The 26,369-nt window shown below is 36.7% G+C and overlaps 1 protein-coding gene across 2 annotated transcripts in view; it reads right to left on the bottom strand.

Annotated features, from left to right (window-relative positions):
* LOC150095609 (nuclear pore membrane glycoprotein 210-like) overlaps nt 1-26,369 on the bottom strand; it is a 254,158-nt gene that overhangs the window by 12,388 nt on the left and 215,401 nt on the right. For both annotated transcript variants that reach the window (XM_090410173.1, XM_090410174.1), the window contains exons 21-23: nt 21,406-21,598; nt 7,008-7,114; nt 682-741 (exon numbers count right to left, since the gene is read on the bottom strand). In XM_090410173.1, the coding sequence (XP_090266299.1) occupies nt 682-741; nt 7,008-7,114; nt 21,406-21,598 (360 nt within the window). The remainder of the gene's footprint in view (nt 1-681; nt 742-7,007; nt 7,115-21,405; nt 21,599-26,369) is intronic.

Here is a 26,369-nt window from a genome sequence, read left to right as displayed (position 1 = left end):
ATTCCTATCTGCAACAGATCCAGTTTCCCAAAAATGCTGTATTAAGCTTGTTATTGTTGACTTTTGAGGGACTGCTGTACCCAGATATTTTGGTAAAATTCCTCAGCAACAGATGCTTAAGAAAAATTAGTGAAATAACTTTACAAAATGAAATGTCGTTGAAGCTGGGAACAGGAATTTCACTTCCAACCTTACATATAACAGTGAACTCAGCATCTCCAATAGCGACATCTAGTGGCATAAGGAATGATTATAATAATTTGGAAAGAACTGGTACAAATTCAAACTTCGGTTATGTGACTTTATGATCAACCTGCATATGTGTACACAACAAGAGGCTGCTCTGCCCAATTCACTTAAATGTTTTTAATTTTTTTCTCCCCCTGCATATGTGATGTGAATGGAGAACAACTTATTTGGCTGGGAAGACTTAAAAAAAAAAACAATGGTTTATGGTATTACGACAGGTTGAATAAATCTTAACCTTTTTATATTTCTGTTGTTGAAAAACAGGATCTCAAAAACTCATACTGCTGATCAGTGAATAGCAAAGCTGGCAAGGTCCTACTACAGATCATGTTAAATGTCTCAAAATAAACTTTTTTTAAATTTTTTGGTCTGGTGATATGTAACTTATGGTTAAATAAATGATATAATTTTAAGGAAGGAAATAATCCAAACCTCAAATGTCTCTTCTATTAACTGCAACTCAATACTTCCTGTAATAGAGTCTACACTTGGCTGGAGAGGGAGGAAAAAAAAAAAACTATTAATATTCCAGTTTATTATTTGTAAATCTTTCTTGAAAAGACCAAAATTCTTATTTAAAAAAATAATAATTTTATCATCAAATTCCTGCCATGTACCCTCAAGGGGTATACAGGATATGATAGTACTACACGAAAAATTTACATCATTACTAACTTCCTTAATCTACAATTTTCCTCCAAATCAGTCTGTTACTTGACAAGATTCTAACATTATCAGATTTTATATTTCTATTGTCTAAGGCACTTTGTACTGTATCAATCCACCTATATCTTGCTCTTCCTTTGGGTCGTTTTCCTGCCAACCTGGCAAAGAACACTTGTTTTTCTAATCTTTCCTCGCCTATTCTGTTTAAGTGACCATACCACCTGAGATTAGCTCTGCTAACGCATTCCTGGATGCTGACTATAATAATCAAGTTCTTTCCTAATATATTGCCATTGATGCCATCTGTTCACACCTCTAATCTTTTTCAGGACTCTCATATCTGCAGTCTCTAGTCTTTGGTCAAGTGTTTTACTTCTGACCCAGCACTCAGATCCATAAGTTCAAACTGGTTTGAACACTGTCTTGTATACAGCTAATTTCTTTCTTATTCCATATGAATTTATTCAATTGACTTCCTACCATACCAGCTTTGTTGATTCTGTTGTCTATTTCCACATTTAATTTACCATCTTCACTAAAAATTGTACCTAAGTAGCTGAAATGTTTTACTTATTCCACAGGTTCTCTGTTCACAAAGCAGTTGACATTTTCAATGATTCTGTCTATTTTCATTCTCTTTGTCTTTTTATTACTGACCTTCATACCATATCTATTTACAACAGTTATTCAATTTAGTCAGGGCATCTTGCAGACTTGTAGCGGATTTATATAGAAGTGTAACATCATCTGCATAAAGCAAAGAGCTGACATTAACATCTCGAATTTTGATATCATGTTTAATACCACTTTCCTTCATAATGTGATCCATATAGATAATGAATAACAGAGGGGATAATGTACATCCTTGTCTCACACCAGATTTAACATTAAACCGCCTTCCTGTTGTTATGTCGGAAGACATAACAATTTTATCGCTTAAAATAAGAAATTAATAATCTACCAGAAGTGAACGTTTATGCATAATTTTGTAATATAGTATTGTGAAATTTCGGTGTACAAAGTATATAATAGTTAATTAGTTGGAAATTTTGTATGTGAACAACCAATCAATTTTGTTAGAAACGAGAAATCAAATACTATACCAATAGTGTACGGCCAACTTCAGTTAGTCTGTTGTGAAGAATTGTGCTTTCCGCCACTTCATTTTATGGAAAGTTACGAGAGTTTAGTTTGGTTGCTACGAGTGGTGCTATGTACTGGGAGAGACGCAAGGAGAGTAGGATGCATGTGCGTTCAACGACAGCAGGAAATAGAGGTAGTTTAAAAGCGAATGCATTGCTACGTTTAAGGCTTTTTTCTCGGAGACGTTTTTCCTGCTGCTGTTCACCTGTGAGATGGATTGTCCGACTGGTAGGAGGGAAGCTTCCACATGGTTCCCCTAGTTAGTGGAAAGTATAATCGTAAGACAAAGTAAACTACCAGTCGGAGATAAAGAAAGCCCAGCAGACAATGGTGGAAAACAAGAATGAGGATGTCCATTCGAAATTACAGAAAGAAGGCCAAGGCATCATTATGATGAAATGAATCTGAAGTAGCCTAGAGATTTAGTGTAGCGAATCAGTAAGACGAACTTTATATTTTCTAATCTGTGAATTTAATTGTGAGGATCTGAAGTGTGTGGAAAAAGACAATACCAGAACTGTGGCCAAATATAAATGCAAGAAATAATGTCATTGTTTCGTATTATGTATTTGTAAAGGAACTATTAATGTTACTCAGATCTGAAAAAGAAAAAAAATGTTAAATTGGATAGGACAATTAAGGAAAGTTTTGATTGATTTCTAGAGTGTTTAAGAGAGAGAAAAAACTAAGTAACTAATCTTTAACTTTGGTATAAACTTTAAAGTAATGTAATTCTGTGATATATAATTTAGTATTGGTATTCTTAAACATGAATCTTTATGTGTTTTATTTAAATATGTGTACAAGAATGAGATAATATGTGTGTGTATTCAGATTGAGAGACTGACTAAGTTTATATAAATGACTTGTATGCTTTATTTCAGAAAAATTAAATTGTTCTGTTATTACAATGAAGTTAGTTTTCCTTATGTCTAGAGCTACTGCACTTGTTCATAAAAGTTAAACGAACCTCTTAAAGACAGGAAATAGTTAAGAATCAGGTCACGATTGATAGTTACAAAAATTTATTGAGAAGAGTGAATGCTAACTGGCTTCTAACTCCCTGGACTCAAAGTGGCGCAGCAAAAACAAATAAATTTCTTTGAGTTTAAATAGGGAGATAGAAACAGAGTTGAGACAATGAAGTTGGCATCCGCCATTTACATTTCTTTGTCTCACAAGACCTCAGCTTCATTCTTGTCAGAGGTATGGCCATATTGAGAATTAAGAATAGGAATTTTTAAGGGAAAGTTGACACGACATTGTACTTCCATCAATTCTAACTGCTGACTTACAACTCAAATAAAGACTAAGTATTGCTTGATATAATGCCCCATTGACACCATATTGAATAGCTTCTCTCTTGGCACCTTGTCACATGCCTTTTCCAAATCGACAAAACTTAAATACAGATCCTTGTTATATTCCCATGATTTCTCTATTTTCTCTACTAAGTGAAGATCTGATCCTGACAGCAACTATTTGGCCTGCCCAGCTTGTTCTTCACCAGGCTTTACTTCCACAATTCTTCTCAGCCATACTTGCATAAATCTTACCAGGAACACTCAGTAAGGAAATACCTCTGTAATTCTCATATTCAGTTTTATTTCCCTTTTTATATATGGTTACTATGAGAGCTTTACTCCAATCATCGGGAATTCGTCCCTCTGTCTAGGCCTTCTGAACTATGCAGTGCAGCCACTGTATGACTTTTATACCACCATACTTGAGTATTTCTGGTCAAATATCATCTACTCCTGCTGCCTCTTTCTACTTCAAGTATGGAAATATATTCCTGACTGTATGCCTGTTAAGTGTTTTTTTTTTTATCATTGTGCTATCACTGCTTGTTTCATTTAGCAATTGTTCGAAGTAATTACTCCATACTTCAAGGATCTCTTTTTCTCCTGTTTTCATGTCACCTTTATCATCTATCTTGCCTCCATTTCTAAGCTTCTTCAACAACCTCCAGAATATTCTGCCACCTTCTTGATATTTATTTTCTATGTTCTTACCAAAGTCCTCCCATGACTTTTTGCTTAGCTAGTTTTACACAGTGTTTAGCTTTCTTACATTTGTCTCTGTATTCTCTAAGAGCACAAGCTGACTTATTTGCCAGGAACTTTTGATATGCTTTATTTTTTTTCTTTCACTGCTTCCTTAACTTCCTGTGTCCACCATGGAGTTCTGATTTTTCTATCCTTGCAGACAAGCTCACCACATACCGCTGGCTGAATCAATCAGGGTTTTCTTCAAGGCTTGATTCCTGTTCTCAAACTCTTTCATTTTTTTTCCTTCAATAATCTTTGTGTATTTTAGTCTACAGTTCATATCAGAGAGCTGCTCAACTTTTATTTGCTTTAAAACTTTCTTGCATATTATTCTTTTCAATATGAAATTCGATTTTATCCTGCTCAAGACTAAATAGTGATCGCTTCCAATTTCAAATCCTGTGTACACTCTGGTGTCCTGTACCAGAGAGAAAACATCACTGTCAATGAGACTTTTCTTATTCCTTGCCTTTTCTCTCCATGTGAATTTGTGCACATTTTTATGTTGGAACATGGTGTTAGTAATAACCAGTCCATGTCCTGAGCAGAAATCCAACAGGTATTTGCCATTATTATTAGCTTTGCTCTTTTCTCCAAATTTTTCCAAAATATTTTTGTATGTCTGACAATCATTTCCTACTCTGCTATTTAGATCCCCAAGTTTCATTCTTCATTTTGTCAGTTGCTTTCTCTAAAGCCTCAAAAAATTCCTCCTCTTCTACCTTAGTAGAACCTTTTGTGGGACCATAGGCACAAATAAGTTTCATTTTCCAGTTCCCCATTCTGATATTTGCCCACATCACTCTACTTGAGACTGCCTGCCATTCAAGAAGATTAGTCTCGTATTTAGAGTTGAATACTATGGCCACTCCTTCTTTTCCTTGATTGTCATTGCATGAATATAACAATTTTGTATTTATTGCTCAGAAAATCTCACCAGTTTTTGTCTTTTTTGTTTCAGTCACCTCACCCCTATTATGTCGATCTTGTGCTTATCCAATTCCTCAGCTAGCTCCATTTCTTTGCCATTCAGGCTTCTTATGTTAATAGTACCGATATTTAACTCTGGTGGTGTTGAGTTGGGGTGTGTTTTCAGATTTGTTCCAGTAGCTGACTTTTCGCTGTTCGCCCTGGTTCCCTGGTGAAAACAACAAGAACCTTGTTTAACCTGGCGACGCCCCATGAAATTTTGTCAAGCTGTACCATCATTCTGTATTTTGGTTTAAGCCAATAAGAATACAATTTGGTTGGCTAAATCCTAAATTGCCAGCCCACTGTTCGTTCAGTATCCAGGTAGATGCCCAACAGGGTGCACTACGAGAATGTGAGGATTGGACATTAGGTCAGAAGCCCTGGTCGGTTCTCCGCATTCCTTTAAAGGCTATGTGGAGGTCTCCTCTCAGTTATACAGCTTTGACCCTTAAGCACCCCATAATAATTTTATTTTAATCATGGGTAATATCAGCTTTTGCATAAAACACACTACTGTGCAAAACTCTTGAATTTTACCTATCATATGTAGGGTTGATTTTATATGTATATAATCTTCTCATTTCTTTTTTTCCTTGTGTGTATTTGGCATTTCTATATTCCACATATTACAACATGTGGATCTAGAAGCTGCTCCAGTATGAGAACCTATATGATAGCAGAATCAACACTGCATGAAGTGAAAAAGGAATCCCTGACTAATTATCTTTAGAATTAATAAATAGCAGGGAAGTTAAACAGATGAACAAAACTTTACATAAGAGCTACAAAAAAAAAGATGTTATATAAATCCTATAATGCTTTTTATTCTCTAGACAATGAGAGAGTGCCTGTGGTTCCACAAATGGGTCTACTAAGAAGTTGAGAAATTTTTTGAGGAATGAAAGAAAACAGCTGCTGACACAAGAAATGTTTTGGGAAGATTTTGAAAAAGAACAAAGCTAATAATAATGGTAAACACTTGCTGGAATTCTATTCAGGATACAGATTGGAACGTGGTAGTCATTACTAACACCACGTTCCAATATAATAACTTGCACAAATTCACGTGAAGAGAATAAATAAGAAAAGTCTCATTATCGATTGCAGTGACATCTTTGTGCTGGTTCTAGATACAAGAATGTACAGATGGGATTGTATTTAAAGAGAAAGCAGGTGACTAATAATGTGCCATCTGCATTACTTCTGTTCAATTTGTACATTAATAACATTGGAAATAATTAAAAGAGGAATATTCAATTGTTTATTGATGATCTACAAATCCTGCAGAATGGTCTACATAGACTGAATGTCAGCTATTATCCTTTGCCCAAACAACCAATGTGTCAAAATGTAAAGTTATGCACTCTAGAATGAAAAATGACTACAGGCTATGTATCCCATAGATGGAAACTGAAGCTAAGGATTTAAGGGTAATGGTGGCTAAACAGCTGAAATCCAAAGGATATACACTGCAAAAGAAAGGACTCAAAATTGTGAGTTACAAAGTTCAGCTGGTAGGTGGAAATAGGAGATATGATAAATATATATAAATTACTAAGTGTTTTATGAAGTAAATGCCAAAGAAATTTTCTAATACACAATTCACAATTGGATGGGAGAGAATAAGACGTCATCTTTGGAAGTTATGTAAGAGAATGGTTGGTAAGGATGTAAAGACTAGATTTTTTGCATGTAGATTGGCAGAGGCAGTTATAAGTGATTTCCATGAAGATGCCTGTGTAATAATAATATTGGATACTTTCACAACCTCTTGTGGAAATTATGAATGAAATTAGTTGTTTTCCTTGTATAAAGGGAATGGCATTAACATAAATTTAAATACAAATTTTTGTAAAATTCTAAATGTAATTATTGTAAGTGAATAACTTTGAAACTGTATTCCAGTTAATAATTCTATATACTCACGTATGATTTAATTCCTTCTTTTTCTAGTATATTTTTTCTATAACCATTAATTTTAGCAGATAGTTTTAAATTTCCTGGTCTTCCAGTCAACTTTAATGTCTGATATGCTGAAACATTTGAAATTATTTTTAAAACTCTTGATCATTATCCTAAGATTCACTTAGCAGTTAAAACTTTTAAAGGACATTCATAAATGAAAATCAATTCAAATTCATCTATTATTTACAATTCATCTATCAACAAGCTAAAAAAATGTTATGTTAATATATGCCTCTTGTTCTGGTGGTCTTTCTTTACCACTGTCCTCATGAAGATTAAAAACAAGAACAACAAAAAAATAAAATAAATTGACAGTAAACAATTATCTATCCTTCAAACTGAGACTGAAGATGCCTGATATTTGACCAATGTGAATGCAAACTTCTTACTCTTGTGCCTTATCACATCTACGAGGGTGGTCTGGAAAGTTCTCGACCTAATAATGAAAAAAAACGAATTTATAATTTCAAAATTATTTTTATTTTTCAACATAATCTCCCTTAAGACTAATACATTTGAATACACCTTGATTGATTCAGCCAGAGAAGCCTGTGGTGAGGTAGTCTGCAAGGATAGAAAAATCAGAACTCCATGGTGGACACAGGAAGTTAAAGAGGCAGTGAAGGAAAAGAAGAAAGCATATCAAAAATTCCTGGCAAATAAGTCAGCTTGTGCTCTCAGAGAATACAGAGACAAATGTAAGAAAGCAAAACACTGTGTAAAACTAGCTAAACAAAAGTCATGAGAGGACTTTGGCAAGACAAAAGAAAATAAATATCAAGAAGGTGGCAAAATATTCTGGAGGTTGTTGAAGAAGCTTAGAAATAGAAGAAAGAGTGCTGTAAAAGGAGTTAGAGATAATAAAGGTGACATGAAAACTGGAGAAAAAGATATCCTTGAAGTATGGAATATATCAAAGTAATTACTTCGAAAAATTGCTAAATGAAACAAGCAGCGATAGCACAGTGGTAAAAAACACTCAATACGCATACAGTCAGGAATACATATCCATACTTGAAGTAGAAGATATTTAACCAGAAATGCTGAAGTATGGTGGTATAAAAGTCTTGCAGTGGCTGCACTGCATAGTTCTGAAGGCCTGGACAGAGGGACAAATTCCTGATGATTGGAGTAGAGCTCTCATAGTACCCATATATAAAAAGGGAAATAAATTTGAATGTGAGAATTACAGAGGTATTTCCCTACTGAGTGTTCCTGGTAAGATATATGCAAGTATATTTGAGAAACGGTTGAGAAGAATTGTGGAAAAAAAGCTTGGTGAAGAACAAGCTGGATTCAGGCCAAATAGAGGCTGTCAGGATCAGATCTTCACTTCATGACAAATAGTTGAGAAAGCATGGCAATATAACAAAGATCTCCATTTAAGTTTTGTAGAGTCATGAGAGGACTTTGGCAAGACAAAAGAAAATAAATATCAAGAAGATGGCAAAATATTCTGGAGGTTGTTGAAGAAGCTTAGAAATAGAAGAAAGAGTGCTGTAAAAGGAGTTAGAGATGATAAAGGTGACATGAAAACTGGAGAAAAAGATATCCTTGAAGTATGGAATATATCGAAGTAATTACTTCGAAAAATTGCTAAATGAAACAAGCAGCAATAGCACAGTGGTAAAAAACACTCAATAGGCATACAGTCAGGAATACATATCCATACTTGTTCATCATGTTGGAGGCTTAATGGATTTTTTTACAACACTCAAAAAGAATTAAAATAGAATTTAATACTTCCTATATTTCGTCCTAGTCATTAGGACATCTACGGGGATTACAAAAACAATTAACGTAACATATACACAAATAACAAACAATACTAAGCCCAACCACGTGGGTGACACTAAAGTCCTATCTAGGTAGAGCCATTTTAAAAAAACGTGTGTTGGGCATATGATAAATTACTTTTTGGCGGCGAAGAATGCACGAGGATGTTGGCTACGTCAAGTCTGATGTTGTTAGCTATCTCCGATGGTAAGCGACCGATTCCACGTTCAATGTTCACCATTGCGTCAAGCACCGGCACTTCCTTCGTAGCGACGGCAAAATTACGGCATCGTCGTTGAGCCTTTTGGAAGAGAGGTTTATTACTGTCTGGAGCGGTTGAATTTGTGGTTGTGGTTTGTTTTTCACAAGGTTGCTATATTTCTTGATGTGTTTATTTTTTATTTTTTGGAATTCTCTCTGTGTGGAAGTTTCCGAAATGCCAGAGAGAATCAACCAAAGTTCAGGGTTAAGAACGGTGGAGAGCTCTGAATGTAAGGAGCCAATGGCAGCGTTCGTCACTGCGAGGGTAGCACGTGTAGAGGCGATTTGCTCGCGGAGTAATGCCCGGCTGGTACGGTTATATATACGAAGTGCTTTTTTGGAATGGAAATTGATCTTCATTTTAACGCAGTTTGGTATCACTCTTGTATCCCGACATCGTTTTAAAAAGGCCAGCCTATTTAGTTGCCTAGATAGTCGTAGTTTTGACTTACCGTATTGCTTGGATTTCCGTGCTAATTCTTCTCCATGGATGATTAGAATACGTGTGTAGAGGCTTAAGTGCTGTGAGGACATCATGTTGGAGGCTTAATGGATTTTTTACAACACTCAAAAAGAATTAAAATAGAATTTAATACTTCCTATATTTCGTCCTAGTCACTAGGACATCTACGGGGATTACAAAAACAATTAATGTAACATATACACAAATAACAAACAATACTAAGCCCAACCACGTGGGTGACACTAAAGTCCTATCTAGGTAGAGCCTCGTGTCCTAGTGACTAGGACAAAATATAGGAAGTATTAAATTCTTCCTATATTAATACTCCTTATGTTGATGGTTATACTGCATTATGCTCCATTACACTCAGTAAAGTTTAAATATAGATACGGCCACCTCTCATTATAGCAAACTCGATCATCATAACAAATGACAGATGTACTGGCTAAAGATGTAAAGCATCAATTCTAAAGGAAACCTTCCATTATAACAAGCTATACCAACATCACTGCAAAGGAAAGATTTCCTATGATAGTCTAAAAGGCTAGATCTTTTTAGACAAAATGAAAAAAAAAACCTAACCTTTTTTTTAGTTTAAATCATCACATGATTTCTTCTTGATCTGATATCATATCTGGAAAACTAGATATTATTGCATATTTCTCTCTCTCTCTTTTTTTTCAAAAAATGCATCAGGATTGGTCTATTGACATTCTTGATGTTAACAGACCAATTTGTGCAATGAGTGTACCGTATATATCGAAGTTAAAAAAAAAAACAACAGGAAAAATTCATCTATGATGTTTTGTAACAATCATTCAGAAGACTTAATTTAAGCCTTTAAAATATTTTAACTGTATTTAATAGAAATATAAAGAATAATGAAAAGCAAATAAGCTAAAAAAATGTTTATGTATTAAAGAAACCAACCACAAAACAAATAAAAAATGGATATGTTACTTTCTACAAAACACATTTATTGTTTTAACAGCTGTAGCCTTCTTTTTCTTTTCATAAAATTTATGATAACTAATTCCATTTTCCAGAGTTTGGCGAACTAATGTGCTTCTTTCTACATTCAGATCTAAATACATAATTTGTTTAACAATTTCCAAATTTTGAAACATCAGAATGAAAAGAATGGGTTTTCCTCAACACACTATCAGGTTGATAGCCAACTTGTATAAGGAGCAACACAGTAAGAACAGGTGTTGGATTGACTGACTGGCTTCAAGTTGGAAAAGGAGTTAGGCAAGGATGTTTACTTTTTCCTCACTTGTTTAGTATATATGCGGAGGACATCATGCGTGAAGCATTGGATGAGTTTAGGACAGGAGGTAGATGGATCAGTAATCTAAGGTATGCTGATGATACAGTACTCCTTTGTAATGACATGGAAGAACTAGGACTAATTCTTGACAAAGTTAACAAGATCAGTAATAACAGAGAACTTCAACTCAATCCTAGCAAGACAAAGATTATGGTTCTCAAAGGAAATACAAACAGAGAAGCTCTTGAGAAACAAGTGTACCTTAATGGAGAAAGTCAGCAAGTTTGAGTACCTGGGATCCATTATTGTGAAGAATTGCTGTTCAGAAGACGTCAGAAAAAGGTTAGGAATGGCTAAAACAACAGTCAGACCTGTCTAAATCTGGAAGGATGGATCTATCTCCATGGAAACAAAGTTGAGGATTTTGGATGCAATTGTTTTTCCAACAGCGACTTATAGATGTGAGACTTGGAACCTAAAGAAGTCAGATAAGAAACGGATATCTGCTTTTGAGATGTGGTGTTACAGACGGCTGTTGAGGATATCATATACTGAAAGGCATACAAATGAATGGGTGTAAGAAAAGATCAGCAGAACTTTAAGGCTTCTTAAGGATATTGACAGAAGAAAGTTAAAATATTCTGGACACATAGAAAGGATGAAAGGGGGACTTCTCAGAACAGTAATAGAAGGTAAAGTTCCTGGAAAAAGAGGCAGGGGTAGACCATCAATGAGATGGATGGATGGCATGTGTGGAGTGACTGATCTTCAGAGAGTTGAGGCCACCAGAAAAGCAAACAACAGGACTACATGGCGAAGCCTGGTGTGGCACATCACCGAGCATCGGAGTGACCATACGGCATCTGTAGATGCCCAGTGAAGTGAAGAAGCTCGAGTTCCTTTAATGAAATTTCCTTTGAGACATGCTTATCTCCTTGTCACAATTTCTTCTTTCTCACTGTGGACACACTGTTGCTTCAATTCTATGAGATCTGTGTCATGTCAGTGAGTGAAGGTGAATGCAAATCCAGCCATTCTCAACCATTACTTATTGGGGGAATCAACATCTTCAAAACCAAGATTCTTTCCAATGATGCTAAATTCTTCAATAAGATCAATTCGATTTTCGAAGCAATAAAAGTCATTTGCACAGTAACGCAGAAGATATTCCTACATATGACTTTAAATTTTTCAGGAAATTACAATGTATACTAAAATATTAATTAATACCTTCCAATATTTCAGTAATGTTACATTGCCATCTTCTAGAAACATAAAACTATGATATGTGCACACAGGCACTAACAAGGAGTAAATGTGGCTGAAGAAGGCAACTAGGGGTCCTAGAGTCCAAATTGCAGGCTGTCCCCTAGCAGGCTAAATTGGGTTGTCTTGGCTGTTGGGCTGATGTTCTCAGGATGCTTCCCAAATTTGTTGAGGTTTGGGAAGTTTTTTTAGAGCTTAGGCTGATTCTAGGAATAATCTTTCATATTTATATTTGCTGTGGTGTAGTAAAGTGACTTTCTTCCAGCGTATTCTGTGGTATTCTGCAGAGTGTGCAAGTTCTGAGTGGCTGTATTGGTGAAATTGGATGTAGTTTTATGTTCAGATATCCTGATATTAGCTGTCCTGCCTGTTTGGCTGTAGTAGAACAGTTTACAACTGCAAGGGACCTGGTATACTCCAGGTAGGTCTAGGGGAAGTGGCTGGTCTTTGGTGGAGTGGATAAGGGATGCCAATTTATTATATGGTTTGTAACAGGTAGTTAGGTCATATTTTTTTTAGGATTTTTGTTAGCTTTTCAGACATGCCCCAAATATAAGGAATGGTGATAGATTTAGTGTAATCTCCATTATGAAGGGGGGGGGGGGGTTAACTGGCTTTAATATTTTCTGTATTTTTTGAGGATTGTAGCCATTAGCTAAGAAGGTGTTAAGGATATGGTTAAGTTCAATAGTAAAGGCACTGTTATCAGATAACAATGCCCTTACTATTGAACTGTGTGCACATATCATAGTTTTATGTTCCCTGAAGATGACAATGTAACACTGCCGAAATACTGGAAGGTACTGATTAAAGTTTTTAGTATACATTGTCATTTCCTGAAAAAGTTAGTCATGTGTAACCAACGTATGAGTTTATCTACAAGAACATTCCTACATAGCCCTCACTGTACCAGCTATAACTTCTTGCCATGACTCAAATATTTTCAATAGCTTGCCTAATGTTAAAATTCTTCTAAAATCAGTCAATGAAATTGCACCTTCCTCCGTTGTAGCCTGCACTGCTTGTGCAAAGTTCTTCAGAGATAATAAGCCTTGAAAATTGAAATCATGCCCAAGTTCACTGGCTGAAGCAAAAATGTAGTGTTCGGGGGGTAAAAATACAACTTTTACATTTTCACACAGGTCAATCAGTACATTAGGATGGCCAGGAGCATTGTCAGGAACTAAGAGGACTTTAAATGTAAGATTATTTTGCTTGCAATTGTTTTTGACTGCTGACCAAAAATAACTCTTGAATCAGTCTTCAAACAAAGTTTGTATAACCCATGACTTTTTATTTGCCTGCTAAAGGAAGTGATGCTTTGTTGCAGCCTCTTAAAGTCCTCGGATTTAGTGAATGTTAAATAAGCATAATCATCACCATATTCCTGGTATGTATCCTCAGGGATGTATAGGATAATTATGATAGTACTACATGAAAAAGTTACACCATTACTAACTTCCAATCAACAATTTTCTTCCAAACGAATCTGTTAAGATTCCAATATTATCAGATTTCATATTTCTGTCTTTTTTTACTGTATCAATCCATCTACATCTTGGTCTTCCTCTGGGTATTTTCCCTTCCAACCTGGCAAAGAACATTTGCTTTGCTAATCTTTCCATTCCCATTCTGTTTAAATGAACCATACTACCTGAGATTAGCTCTGCTAACACATTCCTGAATGTTAACAATGCCAAGTTCTTTCCTAATATCCTAATTTTTAATGTGACACTGCCACTGATGCCATCTGTTCACTCCATTAATGTTTCTCACAACTCTCATATCAGAAGTCTCCAGTCTTATTTCTAACCCAGCTCTCAGATCCACAAGTTAAAATTGGCTTGAACACAGTCTTGTAGACAGCTAATTTAATGTTTTGACTAATTTCTTTCTTATTCCATATAAATTTATTCAGCTAACTTCTTATCATACCAGCTTTATGAATTCTGTTGTCTGTTTCCATATTTTATTTGTCATCTTCACTAAAAATTGTACCTAAATGTTTTACTGGTTCTATAGGTTCACCATTCTGGATATAATTGAATTTTCAATGTTTCTGTCTTTTTATTGCTGATTTGCATACAAAATTTATTACAAGAATTATTCAATTTAGTCAGGGAATCTTGCAGACTTGTACTGGATTTATTCAGACGTATAATATCATCTGCATAAAGTAAAGAGCTAAGATTAACATTGCAAATTTTAGTATCAGATTTAATACCACTTTCCTTCATAATGTGATCCATATAGATAATAACAGTGGGGAAATATTGCATCCTTGTCACACACCTGATTTAACATCAATCCATCTTCCTGTAACTTACAGCTTAAATACAGACTATGTATTGCTTGATATAATGTCTCATTTACACTATAAATGGTAAATAAGTGGCTATGCGCTTCGCAACCATATGCCTGGGGAAGGAGTGTCCTAGGTTCGATTCCCGTCGGTGATGTGAGGAGCTAAAGGATCTTCCTTAGCCATAGCCAAGTTAGCCAGTCTTGGGCATGGACAGCAGGGTTTTTCCCCCAGTTTATTCTGGGGTTTTTCATCCCGCAAAGCAGGCAAACTGGCCTTGAGAACTCAACACTACAGGCCATAGGATACACCGGGGCATAAGGCTGACCACCTTATCCTGTAAACGGAGTGAGGTCCGATGATCAATGGACCCTCGACACCGCAAGGTAAAAGAGGGTATTATTATTATTATTACAACGGGCTCTTCCAGGAGGCCCTAAACATCATGTTCACGCAGCTGTTCAAGATTCTCACAGTATCTATCATACCTTGCCTTGAACTCGTTCACTGTCATAGCACCCACAACAGACTCTGGCAGCTTATTCCACTCATTTACCACTCTAAAAGTAAAGAACCCAGCTCTAACACCCCTGCTAACCACATTCTTGCCCAGCTTCCATGGGTGTCCCCTAGTTCTCCCACCACCAGTCCTGATCTCAAAAATATCATCTGAATTAATCCTATAGAATCCTTTTAGCAATTTGAATGTCTCAATCATGTCTCCCCTTTTCCGCCTATCAACTAGTTTCTGCAACCCACAAATCTTCAACCTGTTCTCATATGGTTCATTCCATAGACCTGCTATCATCTTAGTCACTCGCCTCTGGATCCTCTCAACCTCCTCCCCATCAAGAAGGAACCGAGGTGACCAAATCTCGGCACAGTAGTCGAGATGAGGTCTTATCAGGGCTCGGTACAGAGGTACAATAACTTGCTTGTCTCTGCTCGTCAAGGTATTTTTCAACAACCAAGTGAGTTGATGAGCTGATTTAGCTACTTTCGCAATGTGCCCCCTAAACTTCATCTCCCTATCCACCAACACTCCCAAGTCCCTAGCCTCATCAATCTCTTGGAGTACAGTTCCACCAATGTGGTATACTGCTGCTAATCTTTTCACTCTGAAATGCATAACCTTACATTTTGTCACATTAAATTGACATCCATTCTCCTTAGTCCAGAACTCCAATCTATCTAAATCATCTTGCAAGACTTTGACATCATCTGCATTCACTATCGCCCTACCCAACTTTGCATCATCAGCGAACAAATGAACTGTCCCACTTAGACCCTTCCCTATATCGTTAATGAACAGATTAAAGAGCAGTGGTCCAAGAACAGAACCCTGTGGCACACCACTAGTCACAGGCCGTTTTTTGGACTCTACTCCTGAATAAACTACTCTTTGATATCTCTCCATCAACCACCCAGCTATCCATCTCACCAACCCTATATCCATTCCCATATGTTGTAGTTTACGGATTAGAATTCCATGTGGTATCCTGTCAAACGCCTTTGCCAGGTCCAGCAGTATCACTGTAAACCCATTTCAGCCATCACCTTGTTATAAAACTTGAGCAAGTTACTGAGGCATGATCTACCCTTCACAAAGCCATGCTGTCCTCTGTACAGTATCTCATTTTCATCAATCCATTCCTGTATTTTTCCCTTGACTACTTTCTCCAAGACCTTGACAACCACTCCTGATATGCTGATCGGTCGGTAATTTGCAACCATAGTCTTGGATCCTCCTTTATGCAGTGAAACTAAGCCAGACCTGAGACTCAGATTAAACAACATGGTCAAGGGCACTGATAATTCATTAGCCGCTTCACGCAAGACCCGTGCCGGTATACCATCCAATCCCACAGATGTATTCACATTAAGGTTCTGTAATAGACTATTCACCTCCACTTCATTCATCACAATTCCCATATAAACTAATGGTTCCTTCATTTTTTAAACGTCACCACCTAGATGATATACTTTTGCAAAGTGCACGCTCAGTAACTCCACTATATCGACTGGTTCAGTGAACTCTTTACCATCGTCATTCCTTAAAATCATTTTGCCATGTACAGTTTTTTTCTTGCTTGCAGCATATTGAAAGAACTGTTTGGGATTCTCTTTTGCTTGCATAGCTAGTTTCCTTTCATAATCGGCTTTTGCTGTTTTTACCACACTCGTTACCCTTCTGGCCTGTACTTTATACCGTTCGTGTTCCTGCAGGTCACCCCTTTCTTTAAATTCCCTCCATAGTTGTTTCTTTTTTTGCAGCTCAAGGTTAATGGTGTTATTCATCCATTTAACCCCTCCTTGTTTCACTATTCGGACCTTAGGTATACAATCAGCCATAACCTCCTGTAAATGCTCTTTGATCACTTCCCATGCTCTATCGACGTCCAGCCCTTGCAGTTGTACATGCCATGGCACTGATCCAAGCAATCTCCTAAGCTTGTCATACTTGCCAGCACGGTAATTCCACATATACCCTGTCTTAATCACAAATTTCATACCTTTAGCCACCTCCCAGGTCAAGACCTTATGATCACTCTCACCAATAGGTAGCAACATGGTCATATTCATTACAGTCAAATTCTCAGATACTATTACCAGGTCAAGCACACTCACACCCCTAGTATTTTCAATTACATGCTGTTTCAGATAGTTATCCCTTAATATTTGAATAAAATCCATTTCCTTCCTCACATGTGTCCTCTCCTCCTTCCAATCAATGTTACCATAGTTGAAATCCCCCATAATAATTACCCTCCTTCCACTCATTTCATCAATTTGTTTATGCATACCATCTCCACCATCTATTCCATCACCTGGTCTATAGCAGCACCCAACTGTATATTTTATTCTGCCAGTGTCAATCTCACACCAAATAGCCTCAAATGAGCTCCTTTCACTATCCTGCAATACTTCAATTCTTCTTGGCTGCAGTTCATCAGCTATCATCAATAACACCCCTCCCCCAATTTTATTCTCTGTCCCTCCTAAACATACTATAACGTACACATTCTATCCCACTAACTATATCATCTTCCGTCAGCCATGTTTCACTAATGCCAATAACCTGTGGCCAGGAAGAGCCAATCAAGGCCAAAAATTCTTCCTTCTTGTTCCTAATACTCCTGGCATTAGTATACATGAATTGCAGTGTTCCCTTTGTCCCACCCCTATCTTGATGCATTATTCTAAATATCCCATTCCCATTTTTTGTCCTTTTTGCTGGCTGAGGTACATTATATACATTTTTACACTCAACTGTCTCACTGATGTCTGGATATCCACTTCCCCCCCTCCTTGGTAGTTCTAGTTTCCCTGGTTCTGCACATCCATTTTCACTTCATTCAGCAACACTTTTTCCAGTCTCCGCACACCAAGTCCATTCAAATGCAGGCCATTCATCTTGTATAAGTCCTTTCGCCCATCAAACTCATTCCACACGTCCACAAATTCCACACCACACCGTCCGCATAACCTGCGCATAATATCATTTGCGATTATGGCCCTCCTTCTAAACTCCTCTCTGTCATACCGCGGTAACAGACTCACCATTCTAACTGTGTCACTCTTTTCTTTCGCTACCTTTAACAATACTTTCAAGTCCTCTCTCATAAAAAATTTATCACCTTTCAATTCATTCGTACCAGTCACAATTGTTATTTCTTTCACCCTCTGTTTTTGCACTCTAATGCTCTCACTTACATCCTTAAATTTCGCACCCGGTAAGTACGATTTAGTTACACTCCCATCTATTACTCCTCTTAATAACGAGTCACCATACAACACTCTCTCCTTCATTTCGGAAACTCGCCCACGCTGTTTATTTACGTTAGCCGAATCACTCTGGAAAGAGTTTTGCAGGTGCTCTAATTGCCGCTGCGCATCTTGTATCACTGCGCGCAGCCTAGCGATCTCACTTCCTACAAATAATTCCTCATTTTTTTTATCATTCAAACCATTTTCTCTTTCTGTATAATTGCTCTCGCTCTTTCTTAGATCACCGCTCACATTGCCATCTTGTACACCTCAATTCCCTATCGATCCACTATTTTCACTCGCATTCTGGCTTTCTTCAACCATAACTGTCTCACAACCTGACACATACTTCGACTCCTCACTTTGCATACACTTTCTACACATTCTCCCACCACTATCACTTTCAATCCATACTCCAGCCTCATTCGGGAATGCATACATTCCACACACATCACATTGGACAAATTCTCTCACATTATAGTTTTTGAACAATGGTGTCGTATTTTTGGACGCCATTATCTTACGTCGCATTGGCGCCATATTCAAATATATGAAACGTATCGTTAAAGACTAAATTAATTTACGGAATTTACACCAAAATCACACAGACACAACAAGCTACCAAATTTAGACAATATTCGTTATGATTTTTAACATATATTCTATATTCCATTCAAAATTGTACTTAGCTTTCGGGAGCTCCCTGAAAACACGACCGTTCCCCTGGCCCTCTAGCGGCGAGGGTATAATGAAGATGAGATGGTAAATAAGCATAGGTTTCAATTTGAAATAGTGTTTAGCGTTTCCTCCCAACAGAAGAGTTTATCAAGCTTATTAGTTTAGTAATTAATTATTACTACTTATTATTAATTAATGTAACCAGGCTGCAATTATCTATTTTTAACTAAGAAGTTTTAGACAGCATTTTCTTCCAATAAAGGCAGGTTAAATCAACATTAAAAATTTGGTGGTCATCTTTATCAGCACTTACTGCTTCCCCTGACATTACACATTCTAGTTAAAGCTTTAAACTTTTCACACTACTGTCTGCTGGCAGAAGATATCATGGTATCCTCTTTGAATTTGTTTTCTTTGAGCAATGAAAACAGACTAATTATTTTTACAACATCAGATTCCAATGTTGTTGTGGTACCACAACAACATCGGAATCTTCTAGCCAAGTTATTAAAAGATTCTTCATTTCAACCGAAATAAGACTTCTGTTCCTAATGCAACTTTACCTTGTTCTATGTATTCCTTAGATGTGGACAAAATTAGTCATACTGTAGACTCGTTGAAACCTAGGTCCATGGTGATGTATGCCTTGCTTTGACCATTATCAAAACATTTAATAATGTCAAGATCTAGAGTAAAAACTTTGTTTCTTCTTATCGGATTTCACTGATATATCACCTTTCCTTTTGAATATGGTGAACCTTTACAGAATATTAAATACAGTATTTCTTCCTCATGTCTGAGGACCTGTGACCCTAGCCACAATGTGTCTCCATTTCTTTCTGTCTTCTGTTGCAGCAGTGGCCAACTCCAAAGTAAGTCCAGTGGTCTTTTCAATCTGGTCCAACCATCTTGATCCTCCTCTTTTTCTTTGTCCTGGATGATATGTTTTTCCAGGTTGTTATTTTCATGACTTGAAATGTGACTGAAATATTTGAGAATTCTTTCATTTACAATATAACATAGCTGCCCTCTTAATTTTTAATTGACTTATCATACTTCCACTAGACCCTTTTTCCATCCAGGAGGGTCTCAACATCCTTTTCCAGCACTACATCTCGAAGCTGTTTATCTTGTCCATATCTTTCTTAATGAGTGTCCAAGATTCAGCACCATACACGAAAATCAAATACACCAAGCTATTGACTGACCAATCTGGATTTAGTGCTGACAGAAATGGTTCTGTCTTTCCATATTTTCTGCAATTGCACCATTGCTAACTTCACCATGGCAATTCTTCTTTTAATTTCTGGTTGACATCTAGTCTTGGTGCTTATTAGAGCTCCAAATTAAATGAATTCATCTACCTTCTCGAAGTCAACGTTGTGGGTGAAATTGTCATTTTCAGCTATGGCCATGTATTTTGTTTTATCACGATTAATTCTTATACCATATTTCAGGCTTTCCAATTAGGGACTCCAATTCTCCTTTGCTGATGGCAGTAAGAACAATATCATTAGCATACCTAAGATTATTTATCTTCTTGCCACCAACTGAGAAACCACTATAATGTCCATTAAGTGCCTTTTTCATGATGGGAAGAGTATGCATCCTTGTCTCATGCCTTTCTCCATGTTGAACCAGTGAGATGTTTTTCCATCTATCTTCACTGCAGTCTGATTCCTCTCTAGAGTTGTTTTAAAAGGTGTGTCAATATTGTGGAATGCCCATTTTCTTACTATTTTCCATAGGTCTTCCCACCTGACACAGTCAAATGCTTTGGTTTAATCAATCAAATACAGTACTACTTAGCACAAAATACAGTAATGGGGAAGACAACACTGCTTTGACACATCTGCCTTGGATGGTCACTTAAGCAAAACTGAGCTTATGGCAGCATAGTGGCAAGGCAGAAGCACAATCTGGCAACAATGTACAGGCTTTTTCCCCCCCATAATTGACAGCATTATTCAAAATTTAAGGATGCATATATAGACCAAATTAACCAAAACTCACATCAAGGGTTATCTGTATCTTACTATATAAATTTTTGTTATATAGTAAGATACATATTTTTAATGGAAAAATATGTATCACTTGGTGGGTGTGGAGAATTCATAGCATTTTAAAATGGGAAGGGGGAGGGAAGAACTCAATTTCTTTATGAACCAAGCAATACAAATTAAATAACGTATAGGACCTGCACATAAATCTTATTAAGAGGCTTCCCCCCCCCCCCCTTCTTACATTCTTTGTTTGCTGCAAGCAAAGTAACATTAATAAAAGTCCATCTTGGATTTTTCCTTGTAATGATATTGGTCTAAAATACTTAAAAAATAACAGTAATCATAAGATTCCACAATGCAGTTTAGGAATGCAAATAGATTTGCAAATTAATTATCTACAGTCAGCTCTCATAAAGGTGAAAAGGAACAGTTTATTATAATGGAAAGTTTGCTTTAGCACATATGCTAATATCAGTGCTATTTTAATTGATGACTGACAAGTAATTCGGATACTAAGCTATACACAGTTTTAAATTACCATATACAGACTAAAACCATTCATATTTACTTACTACGTGAAATCTTTTTATAACCAGCTGAGCCATCAACAGTAATTTTGAAATCTCTGTAATCTTCATATTTTGCCAATCTATTGTCTGACAGATCCCAGTATATGCTAAATGATGAGATATTTGCAAATTTCCTGCCAAGTTTATCCTTAATCCATAAATCTATCTCCAATGTTTCAGTAGATTTTAATGGAATCTTAAAAAAAAAAAAATTAAATGAAAATAAGAACAAAAAACTTACAACACACAATAACTTTTACAATGAGCTTTTTTATTCAAGTAATAGCACGGAAAGTTCGCAGTAGATAAATTTGAATGTTTGAATCACATCTGGTAAGGAAAAAAAAAATCTGTTGTTTTTAAGAATTATTCTAACCATATTTCACATCCTTTGGTGCTTTTTAAAATGTTCTGTAAGGTATTAAAAAAACTTATAAGTGGAGGAAAGAGTTCCATAATGAATCAATGAGGTGATACCTTTCAAAAGCTCTAGGTTCTCATCAGATGCCAGGTCATGGATTAACTTTTAAAAATAAGCAGGTTATATGCTTACTGTTAACTGGAAACAGAAAGCATTTAAAGAAATAGCTAGATGATTGGTTATTTGTTCAAATTATGCCAATCCAAATTCCACTAAAGTTATGTGAGTATGTTGTGTCTATATTATTATTAAGAAAGACACTGAGGGAGGCTGCATACCACATGCACCAGCTATCAGGAAACCCAGTCCTGTGTCTGAAAGTAAAAACCTGACCTCAGTGAGGGCAGATGCATGAAATCTTGGATCAAGAAGGTATCAGTTCAAAAGACTGTTTTAATGATTCTGGGTTTCTATTCTGAAATAGGACTGTGGGGAAAGGGTGAAGAGGCAGATATTATTATTAAGAGAGAGAGAGACCTCCAGGGAGTCAGGGACTCATTAAGGGAGGCCAAATACTACACACACCAGCTATCATACTTATTCTTGAATTCATTCACACTGCTTGTACTTACAACATCAAATGGCAATCCATTCCAATCACATATCACCCTATGAGAGAAAAATCTAGCCCACTTTTTAGTGGCATTCATTCTCAGCTTCCAAGTATGCCCTCTTATTCCTTTCTGCACCTCCATAAATTGAAAAATTCCACCAACTAAAATCCTGTATGATCCTTTCAGAAGTTTGTAAGTCTCAATCATATCATCCCTCTTTCTCCTAAAGAGACAAAATGGCATCCTTATCTTTACATGTGATTCATTGCAGTATTGCAATTATCTTTTGAGTTGTTTTTGCAATCTTTGCTATATGGCCTGAACTTCAACTTGCTATCTACTAACACTCCAAGATTAGTTTCTTCCAGCATAATCCCACCAATATAATACAACATTGGATATCTAATCATACCAAAGTGCATGACTTTGCATTTACTGACATCCATTTTCCCATGCCCACAATTCCAATCTATCCAACATTCAACTCATTCTGCAAAATTCCTGATTACCCTAACAATCTTTATATCGTTGTTGGCAAATAGCTGTATGTCACCTGTTAAATCCTTCCCAATATCACTAATGTACAGACTGAATAACAGTGGACCAAGGACTGATCCTTTAGTACCACTGGTTACCTTAAATCTTGCAGACTGACATCCACCATAGACCACTTTTTGATATCTGTCAGTCAGCCATCCTCTTATCCATGCTAATATTCTATAACCCAAATTCTCCATATGCGAGTCAAAAATGCTGTATTCTGTCAAAAGCCTTAACAAAATCTAAAAGTATCATAGTGCATCCATTTCCCTGGTCTAGTTTGTGAGCAAGTTGCTAAAACATGACCTTACCTTAGTAAACACATGCTGCTCATTGCAAAGTAGAGATTCACTATCAATCCATTTCTGAACGCAAGCCCTAACCAATTTTCAAAAATCTTCACCACCATTCCTAGGATACTAATTTGTTGACAGTTAGATACATCGGTCTTTATGCTATCCTTGTGCAATGGAATAACCATACATTCTTTCCATTCCTGCAGAATCTTCCCTGTGATGAGACTCATATTAAACAGCCTGGTCAAAGGAATAGCCAGTTCAGCTGAACACTCTTTTAGCAAACGTGCTGATATCCCATCCGTCCCTATTGCTGAATTCTTATTCAATTTGTGCAACAGGTCTAATACCTCTTCTTCATACACCTGATTTTCTTCATCCAGTGAAGAGGTAGCAGTGAGCTCAATGTTGCATACACCAGGTTATTAACAAAATGGGCACTCATTAGTTGAACAACCTCTTTTGCATCTGTTACCCTCACACCATTTGTATTTAAAAGAGTTTTTCTTCCATATTCATTCTTTCTTTTACTTGCAGCATATCAAAAGAATTCTTGTGGGTTATCTTTAGCACTCAGAGCCAGTTTCTTTTCATACTCACACTTTGCTTTCCATACAACAGTTGTGACAATTCTAGCCTGCTGCTTAAATTTTCATAATTGACACCATCCTTATGGTGTCAATTATGAAAAAAGGATGATGTGGAAGGTATTCCTTCCACATCATCCTTTTCTTACGAATTTCTTGCATAATGAGATTAGACCTCCATTTGATTCCTCATTTAAATGCTTCCCACGCACTGTCGACATTATTCACATCCAACAACTGATCCCATTCCACTGAACTCAGTATACTCATCAGTTGGTCATAAATTCCTGCTTTGTAGTTCAGCATGTAACCTTTTCTGACTGGAATATTCATAAACTTAGTCACTTCCGAAGTGAGTACTGCATGATCACTGTCACCAACCAGAAGCAGAACAGTTATGTCTTTAACTGAAATGTCCTTTGACCCCAAGTTCCTTATGTCACAGCTGCCCTGCAACAGCTCAATAAATTCATTTTCATTCTTCTCACGAGATTCTACTGCTACCCAATCAATATTTGGATAATTAAAGTCTTCCATTATAATTAATCTTTTCGCACTCATCTTTTCTATTTGGTGATGCATTTCTTCACCATGAGCAATCAATCCACCAAGTCTGTAACAACACCCTACTATGTAATTGATCTTGTTAGATTCCACCTTACCAGATGGCTTCAAACTCTCTGCTAGTAGTAGTACTATGATCATAGGTCTCAATTCTAACTGGATTCAAGTTATCTGATATCATTAGCAACCCCTCCTCTCTATCATTCCTAAAAATACTATACCCTTTACACTTGATGCCAGTTAGTATGTCTGATTCTGATAGCTAGGTGTCACTGGTGCCCACAATCTGAGGTTCCAACATATTGTCCAAGGCAACAAACTCTATCCCATTGTTTCTAATACTCCTAGCATTTGTGTACAGACATAATAATATACTTGCATGTTCTTTTGTATATTCTTGACTGTAATCTGCATGGCATAGTTGGATAACTTGCAGATCTCTATTCTTCTCTAGTGCCTTATACATGTAGACATCTTTGCACACGTCTGATGGGTCCGAACCTGGATGAACACAAAATCGAAATCTTTCTCTCCTCATCAACATTTCCATGATAAAGCCCATTCCCATCATTAACACAGTTATATAACATTGTCGCTCTTATTCTCACCATTTTTCCCTCTCTGTGTTAGGTCTTATACCAGTTATTAGTTTTTCAAGATTCCTAATACCAAACACATTCAGGTGTAGGGCTTCCCTCTTATGTATAAATCCAATCTTCCCTCAAACTCGCATCCATTCCTTCTACACAGCCTATGCATTGAATCATTTGCCATCATAGCCCTTCTTCATAACTCATTTTATCACATCAAGGTAAAATACTGACAATTTTCACTTTCTCACTCTTCACTCTCGCCTCTTCCAACAAATATAACGATAGAATAATATCTATCTATCAGTAGCTTTAACAAGCATTTAAGCACTCATGGCCTCTTTCCGAGTATCCTTGGATTTCCTAACTGTATTATGAGGATAAGACAGTTACCTCTATGCCTCCAATTATTATTGTCTGTAAATTGCGTGTTCTACTGGCCAGTTTGTTTTGAGGGATGAAAAACCTGAGTTTCCGGGAGTTTCCTCTACCTCCATATGAGACCAGATAAAAATTCCTCACATCATGGACGGGATCAAACTCTAAGTCTTTCCAAATAAAGGGCTTTGTCTATAACCGAATGAGCTACGGATGCACCAAATCTCTAGTATTTGGTTCCACACCAAATATCATGCCATGTGACAACAGATTCTCCATACATCTCTAAATACTATGTTCTACTTGACTTCATAGCAAACGGATCCAAAACTGCTATGACTACCTTCTTATACCAAATTCTTTAATATTCTCCCCAACTCCTCTCATTTTGCTTTTTTTCACTTCCATCTGCTTAAATAACATTTCTCAGTTCAATCATGACAAAAAGTGCTAGATAAATTCTATCTATATTGGCGTGCACACTTATATCCACCTTGATGTGGTAAGAAGGACTGCGTGCACCAATGACCTCAAGAGCTATGCCAGCAGTAGCTAAATTACAGGTAAGGGCCCCAGACTAAGAGAGATACCCTGGACCTCCAAGGTTGGAGGTTTTGCATAACACTGGTTATCTTATCAAGTAAAAGATTCTATAACTCAAATGCTTGAACTGGAAAATGACTGAAAAGAATAAAGGTAAACAATTAGTAATCTTGGACATTTTAAAAGTAGCCGACATGGAATGTGCATATCAGAGCTTCTAGTGATGTGGCCATTTTAATCGATAATAAATCGAATATGAAAGTATAGGGGTGCTTAAGGGTCAAAGCTGTATAACTGAGAGGAGACCTCCACATAGCCTTTAAAGGAATGCGGAGAATTGACCTAATGTCCAATCCTCCCCTTCTCGTGGTGCACCCTGTTGGGTATCTACTTGGATACTGAACGAACGAGGATGGGCTGGCAATTTGGGATTTAGCCGACCAAACTGTATTCTTATTGGTTAAACCAAAATAAAAAATGATGGTACAACATGA

The sequence above is a fragment of the Typopeltis vanoorti genome, chromosome 20 (assembly GCF_054136105.1).
Source record: "Typopeltis vanoorti isolate ZY-2024b chromosome 20, IOZ_Tvanoo_1.0, whole genome shotgun sequence".
NCBI lineage: Eukaryota > Metazoa > Arthropoda > Arachnida > Uropygi > Thelyphonidae > Typopeltis > Typopeltis vanoorti.
The sequence above is the reverse complement of the archived record's forward strand: the minus strand, read 5'-3'. Positions and strand labels throughout refer to the sequence as shown.